Raw genomic sequence first — 14,225 nt, forward strand, 5'->3', positions numbered from 1 at the left:
CAGTGTTGTGCCCATTGTTGCTTTCAATATTTATCAATGATATTGATGAAGATATATCAGGTTTAATGTCCAACTTTGCAGGTGATACAAAGGTTGGCAAGGTTGTTAGCGACAGTAAAGACAGTATCGTACTCTAACTGTATCTAGATAAGTTGGGAAAATGGGCTGAGAAGTGGTAACTGAAGTTTAACATTGAAAAATGCAAAGTACTGATATGGGTAGAATAACCGAAGAGAAACGTACCAACTGTGTGGTATTACACTCAGGGAAGTGGAAAGTGAAAAAGACCTGGGGGTAATTGTGCAGTCAAATATGAAGTTCGCTGAGCAGTGCAGACGGGCTGTCAGGGCAGGTCACGGAGTCTTGTCAATGATATATAGGAATTTTGCTAGCAGGGACAGGGAGGTGATTATCCCGTTATACAAGGCAATGGTCAGGCCACACCTAGAGTACTGTGTACAGGTCAGGAGGCCTCATTTTAGGAAGGATGTAGAGTTGCTAGAACGAGTACAAAGAAGGGCAACAAGATTGGTGAAGGGAACAAAGGGGTGCTTTTACCAAGAAATGCTTAAGTTCTGCAAATTGCAGCGCCTGGAGAGTAGGCACCTGCGAGGTGATCTGATTGAGGTGTATAAGGCGTTGAATTGGTTGAGCAAGGAATGCTGTTGGGATTCTTCCTCTTGCTGAGACTAAGGATATGAGGGGGCATAGTTTCAAATTGAGGAAAGATAGTTGTTAGTTGTAGAATAGATGTGCGGAAATTTGCCTTTAGCCAGCGGGTAGTTGATTGGGGGACAGGCTTCCATCTTTTGTTGTGGAAGCTAATAACCTAAATAAATTTAAGGCTGAGCTGGATAGGCATTTGGAACGAATGGAGGAGTGAAATGGGAGGGATTTTTTTTGGCTGATACTGCATAAGCTCGCTTTCTTGCATCGTATGTCTCTACTAATGCTAATATCACTGCTTTTTTGTCTCTTCCTTCTGCAACAAACTTTTGCCCTAGTAACCCTTACTGAAACCTGGTTACATCCACACGTACTTGACAGTGAAATTTTACTTCTCTCCTATTCTGTCTGTCGTTTGGATCGAGGCTCCAAGGGTGGTGACGTTGCTATCTTTACCTATTACTTCGTCAAAGTGCTGCAGTTCACTAAACATTCTTCCATTGACGGGATCTCTTTATTAGTGAATCATGCTGTTGTTATTTGTTATTTGGTTTTTAGGAACATTAGCAACTAAGGCCATATTGCTCCGGTGCGGTGGTCATTCCCTGACCTTTCCGCATAGCTCCGTATTTGGTGGTGACGGGCTCGAACCCCGGTCTGACCAAGAAGCGTGTGCTACGCACTGCTGCTCCTTCCCACCTGGCTACGGAGGCGCCTAGTGAATCATGCAGGAAAGCTTCTCTTGCTTATGCTTTTTTACCTTGTTCCCCCAGTTTCTTTAGCCACCATTCAACAATTAGAGAATATTATAGATGCAACGATCTTTTTGAAACCTCCGAAAGCAGTACTGTACCGCGTATTCTGGGTGATTTTAATGTCCCAACTGCTTTTGACCCCAATTGTTCACTAAATTCACTGGCTAAGCAGCCGACTGGGCTAGTCGGGCAGGTAAAGTGCCTGCCTGGTGACCCAAAGGTCGCGGATCCGAATCCCTCCTTGGGCTTGGATATTACGATGGTGCCGTACTCTCCGGTTGGACCTCACTGCCACGATACACGAAGGAAGCAGGAAAAAACTGGTTCCTTCGTGTATTGCTCACATCATACGATAAAAAAAAAAAAAAACTGGCTAAGCAAATTTGCAGCATTTGGCTTAGTATGCCCTAACTCAAATCTGTAAACTTTCCCACCCGGAACTCTTCTTACCTTGATTTAGTTTTTACTCATGAATCAATTCTCTTCTCAATTTCTAAGGGTGATAATTTCATCCGATCAGATCACTCTCCTGTTGTCGCAGATTTCCTTTCTTTTATTTCTGAACCTTCCTTTGACAACTACTTTTTTAGCTTTAGACACACACACAGACCTGACTTCGTTAAATCAACTTCTGGGCAATCTTGATTGGATTCCAATCCATAATTTTGAATCGATCGATCATTACGTTGAGTATCTGTACTTAATCCTCCATTCTGCAATTTCCGAGTTTGTTCCCATCAAATTCTCTTCCGCTAATGGTAGTAACTTCCCGCATTGGATGTAGAATAAGCTTGTGTATTTAATTCGTCGCAAAAATTACCTCCACAAAAGGTATTTAAAACTTAAAACTAACTTTAGCTACTTTTCCTTTTGTTCCCTTAGACGCCATGTTAAGAAAATTATTAAATCTCAATATTCTCATTATCTTCACTCAGTTGAAGCCGCACTTACTCGGAATTTCAATTGGAGACCATTGTGGTCCTATCTCAAACGGCTATCGAGATCTAGAATTCCTATGCTAATTAATGATTCTAATATCTCTATTAACTGTCTATCGAGATCTAGAATTCCTATGCTAATTAATGATTCTAATATCTCTATTAACTGTCTATCGAGATCCAGAATTCCTATGCTAATTAATAATTCTAATATCTCTATCAACTGTCCTCTTGGCATTGCTAATATTTTTGCTGTGCACTTTTCGAAACTTTGTTCTTCCGAACAGCAAAGTTCTATTCCCTGTTATCCGTTTGAATATAATAGTAATGACGGTTTTGATAGATTAGTTAAAGATAGATTAGATAGATTAGCTAAACGATTTTGTGATAACTAAGAGGAAAGAACATAAATTGTTGAAGTTAACATGTTTTTGTGTTAACTTTTTTATCGATGGGATCTCTCCAATTTCATTAAGGGAGGCAGCAAAGAAGGTAAGTAAACCCTTAGCCATAATTATGAGAGCATCGCTCAGTTCAGGGGAGGTACCTGTGGATTAGAGATGTGCAAAGGTATACCCAATTCACAAAGGAGAGTCAAAGGGTGACCTTTGACCCTCCTTTGTGAATTGGGTTAAAGAAGTAATGCACGACCGTCTAAACAGGGGATGCAGTTCAGTCACAACATGGATTTGTTAAGGGTGCGTCTTGTGTGACCAGTTTGATTGGATATTATAATGCAATGACAAAGGAACTGGATGCAAAAATAATTATGATATCATATGCTTGGATTTCAGGACAGTTTCTAATATTGTTGCATAGAAAAGACTGCGAATTGGAGTAGTGTGGCATTAAGGGAAAGTTACTGCTGCGATAAAGGGGTGGTTGAGTGGAAGAAGACGGAGAGTGATTATCAATGGCTCTTCGTGCTCTAATTTTATCAGTGGAGTCTCCCAGAGTTCGCTGCTGGGCCCATTGTTGTTTTCATTATTTATTCATGATATAAAATGGGTCAACACCAAGCTCCATCTTCTCCTAACCCTCAGAACAACGCATTTAGCAGATGTCCTTCAACTGTGCAGGCTGCGATCCTGCATTGAAGAAAGAAGGCTGTTATTCACTATCAAAATGGCCATGGGTAAAATTACAGAGATTATTGCTCTTGGCACATTCCTCCCCTTATCTCCGGTCTTTAGCACAACTAATAGCAGACCATAACTGTCTAGTACTCACCGGTAGATTCCTGCCAAAGCAAATGCAGTTCTGATTTCAAGTGATCGACGGTGACCTCCAAAAAAAGGGGCAAACAACAACAAATGCAGAAAGGAATCCTCGCTACACTAAAAATTTATAACTGCGCTTTTGCCTTCCAGTAGTAACATCCGTGACCACCACAGATGTGTCCTCATTACGCCAAACGTCGCCTGCACATGTGACCCCGTGTGAATATTTCAGTGCCAATTTACGTTTAATGAAATTATTCAATTGTATATGTATCTATAGTTGTATTTGTATGCATATACAGTATGTATAAATGCATACAAATACAATATAAATTACGTATTATGTACATATCTATTTCTTATGTCTGTATGGATTTGGAATGTATTTGTAAAACTCTTGGCACAACCATGCCATGACGGGATTAATTGTATATCTTATACTGCAATTAAGATTCTATTCTATTTTATTATGTTATATATTGGCGTTTGACCGTTGATATTCAAGTACTGTGCGGCATATTATTATGGCTTTTTTTTTTTTTTTTTTCAGTTTTGTTCTACTTCAAAGCATAAATTGAAATACCAATTATTTGAAAATTTTATAAGTTACTGGATTTTAAAATATTTAAGATGAGATGGAAGGAAGTGACGATTACCACGAGAAATAAGACCGAAGACAGCGTTGATTCTAGCATCAAAGTCTGGAAACTCCGAAATGGATAAGAGCTTCAAGTACAAAACGAATGCTACTGTAAAGAGCAAAGAAGCCCTTGAGACGTAAAACTGCAGTCCGTGATGAGACTGCTGAACGATCAAACGTACGAAGGAAAATCGAATACAATCAGAAATTCTAGTCAAATAGAATTAAGTAAACCGAATTGAGAAAAGAAGCCAAAGATACCGAAGAACGAAATATTGAACCACAATTGTGTGACACACCATTGTGAATTTTGACATTTATTCGTGAGTTTTGCAACTGAGAGAGATTTTCTCAAAGAAATACTTTTCGAAACCCGTCAATGACGCGAAGAATTTTGATAGGTTTTTTTTCACAGTGCGGCTGAGTTAGTTGGTCCGGAAAACAGCAAACCGACCGAAAAATACGCGCAGTTACAAACACAATATATTGATGCCTTATAGCCCTAGTTGCGTTGACTGGTAAAATAGCCAAGAGCATGGATCTTTGTATACTGAAAAGTTTTCATTTAAATCTGCTGTGGAACCATGCCCCCTGCGCCTTACGTTACCATTTGGAAAAAAAAAAAAAACCTGCAAGTCAATAAATCTTTAAAATCCTGGAAAGACTCCGTTTAACTGTGGAAATGCGAACAAAAGCTGCGAAATTCTGAAAAATAAGATAAATGTAAATCAAAATTCCAATTATGGTCAATAATAACACCCAATTATTTTGCATCGTTACCAGTGGTAATTGCTTTCGGTTAATTCTAACTTGAGGTGGTCGATCTAGATTCAATTTATGCTGCTTAAAAATTATCATTTTTGTTTTAGCTACACTAATACTTAACTTATTCTGGGTGGTCCATTCACACTGTTTATTCAAAAGTCGATTAGGCTGCGATTTCAAGAGCATTACGCGATCCTCCTTCAATCAAAATAGTAAGATTATCCGATCCGCATAAATGGTATCCTTGGTTTTAGGAAAGGACCGAGGGAGCCAATCTTGAAAAACCAAAGTTTTCTTTCATGAAATTGTCACATACAGCGAATTCTCATGCAAAGAATTGATGAGCACCCAATTTTAACTTAAGTTTTAATAATGTAATAATATTTTCAAACGTAATAAACATAATAAAAAGGTTCTTAGTATAATTTCAGCGATTTTCATCACTTATTTTGCAGTCTATAGCACTTTTGTTATTTATACCTTAACTTTTGTTCAGCAGTGTATAAACGATTACAGGCGTGGACAAATGATGAATGCCCAGCAGACTTTGCGAAATTCTTTATAAACAAAACATTCTACGTTGAAGTAGCGTTAAATTATTATCAGAATAACTCAAGGGTTCTCAAACTTTGCGGTACTGTGAACCTCTAAAATGATAAATGAATTTGTGCAACCCCCCCCCCTCCCTATAAATAAAACTAAATTCCATTCGGATTAGAGCTGGGCAAGAAATAAATATAATACCAGAACCTGAAAACTTGTATAAAATAAAATCTTTGCATTGGAAATAAACAAAATAATAATTACATTTAAAAACTGAAGCAAAGTTTTAAAAAATTTTGCCCTCCCCCTTACCCAAGTTATTCGTGACCCACAGTTTGATAACCGATTGTAATATTTCTAAGTGGATTTTAAAACTGAGGATAATACTAGAGCGAACGCGACCATAAACTACTCAGTTCTAAAATAACATAATTAAAATTATTATTATCTACTGAAATATATTTAAAATTGCGTGCCCCCAAACAACGGGCCTCTAGAAATTTTTCCCCTTAAGCAATTTTAGACCAGTCCAGCCAGTTGTGAACACGCATAGAAACAGAAGAGCACATGCCCTAAGTGAACTCTGATAGCACAGAAAGTAGAAACATTCAGGCTATTGCCTGACATTAACGTGTTAAACAAATTTGAGAATGACAAATAATTCAAACGACTACAAACTAAAAAGCGTGGGACAAAAGTCAACTTTGTTCCCATACTGTTTAAAGCAATAACCAGAAAACTGGATTTCAGCCACTTTCATGAAAGTGAACTAGCCTATACCCAGAATTACTGTCGTTTATTGAAGCTTTCATCGTTCTTGTATCAGATTTACAGCCAATAAAACAAAACAAAACAAAACAAAATACCATCATTCATCCACTCCCACGAGTAAATATGAATCATTTAGTTATTATAACAGCTTGGAAGGAGATGTATTGTCCTACTTTAGCATTAGCCGGATGCTCGACTCATGAAAGTCGGATCTCCGTTTCACTTTCTTCACGCGATTTATATCAGGCTAAACTCACAGCTTATCTTAACGTTGTTGTGGATGCATGACGCACGTGTATGACGACCTTGGAAAGTCAAAGCGGTTGCGCACAACTCATTCTCCACCTGGTTGGCTTGATACATAAGTGCACATGACTATAAAACATTGGAGTTTGGATTTACTTTTGCTGGGTGTTTAGAAGTTTTAGGATTTTGTTCTTGTCGGTTGTTTAGTGCTCATATACGCAGGGTGAATTGCTTATTTATTTATTTTTTTTTTGTTATCATAATGCCGGGAAGACACGAAGAAGAAAGAAGAAAAGTTGATTCTGAGCAGGTTGAAGAATTTAGGAAAAAACTGTTAAGTGAGATTGACATCCATCCAGGTAAGTTATGCAATGAAATCATATGACAGCTGTCAAAAGTTTTCTGCTCCCTTTTACGTATAATTCACGCCTTCTTTGAGGCAGAGGGGTAGATAGGGGCATTTTAAGATCAACTGCACGAAACTTGAATATTCTACGAATAAAGTATTGCTTTTTTTTTTTTACAAAATTTTACATTTTTATAATGTTTTTATTTTTTGGTTTTAGTTTTGGGGGGTGGAAAAAACGGACATTCATGTATGTACTTTTATTAGCACTGGCGAAAGCTCTAACATGCATAATACGAATGCAAAGAAGACAACTCCCGAAAGACAAATTAATCTTACTGCTGTAGCTGAATTCAGGCAAAAACTGTTGGAAGAAATAATTTCTGAACCAGGTAAGATAAATGTAGGGGCACAATTTTCTTTATCATAATTGTGGAACTGATTAGAACGTTTTTGTGTACTATTTGGCTTGATTAACTTACACGAAATTATGAACTTTTTAAATGATACCGCTGTTCGATTGCGTCCTATAATTATGGTGAATTCAACATCTTTTCATGAACGCGATTGAAATCATGCGCTTATTTTTACCCACGTATATTTGACTCTTCCCCCCCCCCTTTAACATCTATTCACCATCGCTTTATTCATTACTGACCCTTGCATATTAAAGCAAAATATCCGTTTTCTTCTTACCTGTGCCCTGGCGTGTAAAGGCTGCGTGCTGTCCATTTCTTCTTTGTCCAGTCCACAACATCAGGTGTTATCCATCCCTGTTTAAAAGTAATGTCATATTATAGTATCAAATTGATTTAAAAAAAAAAAAAAATCCCTTTTTTTTTTTTTTTTTTTTGTAACATTCGATTTTTCTGCTTTGCTTTATGTTTTATGTAACTTCCTCAGTATTTGGTAATCTTATAAACATATAATAAGAATGATATTAACGTCAGGTTGGATCTTCGTATTTAATTAGTAAACATAAAATTAACAAAAGTAATTTGTGATAAGGAACAGTTTTAGCTTTCTGATACCCTTACTGACGACATTCGTCACTTTCTGTTTTGGTCCCTAGCTGAAAAATGTCGGACATCCCTGTATTAGCCGATGTGAGATGGAAGGAATAGTTTCTCATCCGCACAATATGAAAAATCTCTGTAAACACACTTATACAGATACACAATGAACCATATATTAACTGGCGCACGGACGAAAATAGTCGATGGTCCAGATGGATCCTAAGTCATGAATTTCACCACTTCTCTTTGAATATAGTCATCAATTGAAGTGGATAAGAAAGCTGACGCAACAGTCAGCTCGCCTTGGTCTTGAGTAAGAAAGAAATCAATTGTTCAATAGTGGACCTTTCCGATTGTTGTATTTTAAACCACTGGCTCCGTCGGCGTTTTGCCTACTGCGTTCCGAACGCTGCTGGCATGCGATTCCGTTAGTTTGAACTGCTACGATTATATTGCTATCGGCATTGAGGATACTGTCCCAAAATCTGGAAGGAGACTAATATAAAACTTATCATCAAAGGTCCTGAAAAACCTCCAGACATTCCAAATTCTTACAGACCAATTGCCTTGCTTCCTGTCCTCTCCAAACTGCTTGAAAGGCTTCTACACACTCGGATGGAAAGACACTACTCAGAATCAAACCTGGCATCCAAACCCACCAGTTCGGATTACATGAATGTCCGCTGTTGAGTACCTTATTGCTTCGGGCAAAAATAGTCCTGTGAAATACTCCCTTGCCACCACAGTGGATTTTGCTGGTGCTTTTGATCGCCTGTGGTGGCCAAGCATCCTCAGGAGGCTTAGAAATGCCAAAACTCCTATCAACCTTTACAGATGCATTTCCTCATACCTCAACCAGAGGAAGATCATGCTCACGTCCAAGTACCAGCAAGTCTCGAGGCTGGTCACCCGGGGTTGTCCTCAGGGCTCTGACCTTGGACCATTCTTCTGGTCCATTGTCTTGGACCTTGAGTGTGCTGTGTCTTTGGCCTTTGCAGATGACCTAGACTTGGTTAGCTATGCTAGTTCTCGAGCCCAGTTGGAAGTCAATGCCAAACTGGCCCTCAGAAAGGTCCAGAGCTGAGCCTCCACACACCAGCTCACTATTTCTGAGGAGAAAACCAAGTCTATTTTGCTCAAGGGATCGCTTCAACTAACCAGACCACAAACCATAAAAATTAATGGTACACCCATAAAATTGTTCCCTGAAATAAATAAATTTTCTGTTTATACTCCGGGACGACCAGACGGTCAGAGGAGTTTACAAGATAGATAGAATACAAGAAACAACACCGTATTCAGTAGTCACGGGCTTGAACCCCGGTCACTCAAGGCACGTGTACTTATGCACCCGCGTGCCTGACCACTAGGCTACGGCGGCCTTTGGGCATCATCCTCGATATGAAGTTGACATTTTACCCGCAACTAGTTCATGTCGCAACAAAAATTAGGAAATACATGGCACTGATTGCTAGAATTAGTAGGGCAGACCGAGGCCTTAAACGACGGGCGCGGCAGTGTGGTGTACCAGAGCAAACATCCGGCGAAGTTGGACTCAATTCACAGAGTTATGCTGTCGCACTGTTAGTACGCCGGCGCTTCAAGTCCTCGCAGAATATCTACCCCTGTATCTTGAGGTGATCAAGAGAGGCCTATTTCAAAGACTAAAGAGGTATTCCCTCAGATTTTTTTTTTTTTTAATGAAACCCCAAAACACGAGAGGTATTAGAACCTATAGTACTCAGTACCGTGTTTGGGTTCGGGATTGAGAAGATGAAAGAAGATATTTGTTGACATTAGACTTAAACTTCTGTAGACTAATTTTCAAGAAATACGAAGGAAGGTTGTTCCGGAAAACGGCAGTTGAATGAATAAACGAGGAAGATGAAAAATTGGTTCTGTGAGTTTGAAGTTGGACAGTAAATGGATGTTGGCTGGTGGTGGCACGTGTTCGGACTGTTTTGAAAGAGAGCGGGAATTATCGAAGCCAATTCAGAGGAACAGTGCCCATGGAAATATCTGTAGGAAAGGCATGCAGCAGAAACAGTACGTCTATGAGACAGCGAGTGGAGAGACCGTAGCTACCATGTAGGCAGGCAAGGCAATTGCCTTGCGGCCCGGCGTCTTTGGTTATCTCCTGTTTTTGCAATTTTCATTAATTAAGTAGGGGCCCGAACATGTTCTTTGCCTCCGGGCCCGAAAAAGGGTAGCTACGCTAGTGGGAGAGAATCTGTTAGAGAGGAGTCATTAATTAACATAACGTCTTCTGAATGGAATCTAGAAGCATGAGAGAGGTTTTGGGGGTACCGCCCCAGATATGGGAACAATATTCCATAGTAGGGCGGATTTGCGATTTGTACACAGTGAACAGCTGTTTGGAAGAAAAGTAACACCGAGAGCGAAAGAGAAAACCAAGTTTTTTAGATGCAGAGGAAGCAATATTTGTAACGTGCTTCTGCGAAGAGAGAGATTAAAGTCAGGGTAATCCCCAAAAGAGATATCATTTTGCCTAGAAATCGGAGTGTCACCAAAGATAAGCATAGGAGCAGAAGAATCCTTTTTGCAAGATATAAGACAAGACGGAATTTTAGGAGGATTGAAATCAACTAAGATGTCTTTGCTCCACTGGAGAATTACCTGGAGATCGGCATTTAAGGAATTGGTAGCAGATTTTCGAGAAGTTGAAGCTGATTGAGCAGAGCAAGGTTTTTCAAAATGGAAAGTGGAATGCAATGTGCTATCGTTGGCAAAACTATGGATAGGATTTCCAGTCAATGGAAGAAGGTCATTAATATACAAGAGGAAAAGAGTGGGGGAAAGAACTGAACCAGCATTAGTGGAGAAGTTAGAGGACAGTGAGCCATCTGCCATTACCCTCAGTGAGTAATCAGAGATAAATCTGGATAACCAATTACAAAAAACGGTTGGCAAACCATAAGATGGAAGCTAGTTTGGAAGACCTTTCCAAAAACGATCGAAAGCATTTGAGATGTCAAGACAGCTGCTTTTGTTTCACCGAACTTTTCCATTGAATTTGTCCATAAATGGGTAACATAAGCCAGAATATCACCAGTGGATGGACACTGACGGAATCCATACTGGCGATCGTTGATCAGACGGAAAGTTTCTAGGTAGTTTTTAAGAGTTGACGGTTACTTGATTTCTCCATTATTTTAGAATTAGTAGAAGTAATTGCAATGGAACGATAATTGGATGGGAGGGATTTGTCACCCTTTTTAGGAACTGGCTGGATATGAACAAATTTCCAAGCAGAATGAAAAACGCCTTTGGAATAAGAAAGTGAAAAAAGGCGGCAAAGAACAGGAGTAAGTTCAGGAGCACAGGTTTTGAGAACAAGGGGAGAAATACAATCAGGATCTGGAGCTTTCTTAGCATCAAGATTCGTGAAAATCCTTCTGACATCCTTTTGACGGAAGACCACAGGTGGCATTAAATGGAGGGTGTTGGGAATGGTGGGAGGTGTTTTACCAAGATTAATACATGAATTGGAAGAAAAATGGGATGCTAGCATGTCAGCATCCCATTTATCCTTGGCTGAAGTGACAACAGATTCATCTGGTTGGTTTTGACAGTGTGTGTGTGGGGGGGGGGGGGGGGGGGCAGAGATGGGCAAAAGTTGCGGCCAATAGCTTTGGCAAGAGACCAGAATGCTCGGCTACCATTAGGGCAAGAAGCAAGTTTTTCATTCTTGGCTTGTTCAAAATCTAGTTTGGACTGATTAATAACTGCTTTACAATTGTTGCGAGCTTTGGTGTAAGCAGAAAATGAAACTGAAAAATTGGAAACAAGCCAATTACGATATGCAACGTTGTTCTCTTGAACAGCCTTAGCACATTTATTGGAAAACGAAGATTTAGTTAAAGGACGAGATTTTAAAGTGGAGTGTGGAATAAAGGATTCCATTCCTACAAGAATAATTTCACTGACACGATCTGAGCAAACGTTGACATCTGAAGTTTTGAAACAGTAATCCGACCAAGGAAAGGAACAAAAGGAATCTCGCAGGTCGTTCCATTTTGCATTCTTGTAATGCCAAACAATACGTGGTTGAGAATAGCAATGAGATGAAGGCTCCATTGGAGAAGAAACAATCACCAAGTTGTGATCTGATGTGCCTAAATGACCACTCACTTCGACCGTGTACTTACAAGGGTTGTTTGTAAGAAAAAGATAGTGTTGTTTGTATGGTTAGGATTGTCCGGTATTCTTGTAGATAAATGAACAATCTGTGAGGTTATGAGCATCAGTAAGAAGGTCATTAGTAATTGCAAAAGCCTCAGCGTCTCGATCAGCTGGGTCCGTGTGACTAGAAAACGGAAGCCAGCTGGAGTTGTGAACATTAAAATCACCAAGGAAAAAGTATCTCACTGTTAGGGAAGTTGGACTGCAGAAAGTCAAGTTGCAAAGTGAGGAAGTCAGAGTTCCAAGTGAATAGTGGAGTGGGAGATTGGAAGACACAACAGATGAATTTGACACAATGAAGTAGAGAGATTTTAAGTCTCTGACAGGGAATATCAGAACGGACAAATGCACTAGTACAACCTTTGAGGCGAAAGGAATCGTACAGCAAATAGTTTGGGCAACTGTTCGATGAGTAGTAGTTGAATCAACCGCTAACTGAGATTCTGTCAGAAAAGTACATGGGGTCTCACAGACTGCAAGTGGAAATGGACATCGTTGAGATTAGAATTGAGACCACGTATATTTGTGAAATGAACTAGAAAGTGTTTGGGAGGTTTAGATGTTTTCGAAGATAAGCTTACTGTATTAGTTTGACAATTCATGGTGTATCCAATAGTAAGAAAAAGTGGGGGAGGGACATACTGTATGCAGTAATAAAATTTTTAGATATGGCGTACACATGTTAAGAATATACCCAGATACTTGACATAACGTGGCCTCGACAATGCCCCTCGCATACACACTACTCGGACTCCCTCCAGTCACTATCTGGCAGAATAGAGGTAGCAAGATTATGCACTATCTGATGTGGAAGCCTAAAGAGTTACCATAGATTCTATCCAGTGTACTAACTAGCGGCCGGCCTGCGAACACCGTTTTAGAGCTTTACCCTCGAAATGTAAGAAAGATTGAATCTCGCCATGATGTTCATAACTTCAAAAGTCATCAATCATACTGCATGATGGAAGAGATGGGGAAGCGTTGACCGGAACTTAGCTCTGGAGACTAAACATGGGTTCCACCACTTCAAGCCTCCAATAAGCAAAGTGGTGGTATTGTACCGGATGATGAGTCATCTACTACCTAGTATTCCTTGTAACATAGGGGCCGCATTCTTACCTGTGGTGTGGGTGCCACACCTCTACCCCTGCTTATGTTGGTTCACACCTGGGTGGTCACCCACAGTGTGTTTATGCATTGAGGTTATACCCAGGATTACTAACAGTCCCACCATCGTGAAGGTGCAAGCAGAAGGTTTGGCTAACACAGACCGTACGGATTTCGCCGAAATTGAGTCCACTGACTTGAATGTCACCCGAATATGAGTTTCATCAGCGTTTTCGACGCCCAGGTAGCAAGTACAGCTTGTCTGGCATATCTGAGAGAGAATGTCTGTGACAACCTTAGCATCCACCATGATCTGGCCAACGATTGCAAAAGAGAGAAAACGTATTGCAAACAAAATCGTCGAAATTTGGCAAGACGCATGTAATAACACAAGCAAAGGAACTATTATCAAAATGTTTCGACTTTCTGTTGCCCGCACATACCCAGTCTCCTCCCTGGTTTTCCCCCGGCCTCCAAGTAACTTTCTTACTGGACACGGACCCTTCAGGAAAAAATTAATAGATCTGGGTATTGAACAAAACCCACTTTGCATATGCAGACAACCTGAAAGCATGTAATGTACTACTGTCCTTATTATGAAGATTACAGGACAAGACTGATCACATAAACACACGGAAACCTACACCATCAGGAACATTTATTTCTGCAAGATGAGCTCTACTATCATGCCCAAACCGAGTTTGCTCAATCAACCTTCCAACTCAGACAACAATCTCCTAGGCAACAGTTTGACATTAGTACAAAAGGAATCCACCAAAATGCAATGCAAACCCCTACGGGGTAGGATAAATTAGTTCTTCTGCCGGGATATGATAAGCTGCAAACCCCATCCAGGGTAGGATTAACTTCAACCCTGATGACACCTTCGGGTGTGGGATCACTTTGCACCTGTATACTGAAAGGTGGGTCAGGTTCTACAAACGCCTTCGGGTGTTAAACGCCAAGTGGCACTACTTTGCAGGGTAACTGCTACTTGCAATCTTTTATC

The 14,225-nt window shown here is 40.0% G+C and overlaps 1 protein-coding gene across 1 annotated transcript in view; it reads left to right on the top strand.

Annotated features, from left to right (window-relative positions):
* Window positions 1-6,793: 6,793 nt before the first annotated feature.
* Window positions 6,794-14,225, top strand: part of LOC150075987 (motile sperm domain-containing protein 2-like) — a 64,668-nt gene continuing 57,236 nt past the window's right edge. Inside the window, exon 1 of the mRNA XM_090387739.1 lies at window positions 6,794-6,903. Within this exon, the coding sequence (XP_090243865.1) occupies window positions 6,807-6,903 (97 nt within the window). The 5' untranslated portion in view covers window positions 6,794-6,806. The remainder of the gene's footprint in view (window positions 6,904-14,225) is intronic.

The sequence above is a fragment of the Mastigoproctus giganteus genome, chromosome 13 (assembly GCF_048544385.1).
Source record: "Mastigoproctus giganteus isolate SK-2022 chromosome 13, ASM4854438v1, whole genome shotgun sequence".
Lineage (NCBI taxonomy): Eukaryota > Metazoa > Arthropoda > Arachnida > Uropygi > Thelyphonidae > Mastigoproctus > Mastigoproctus giganteus.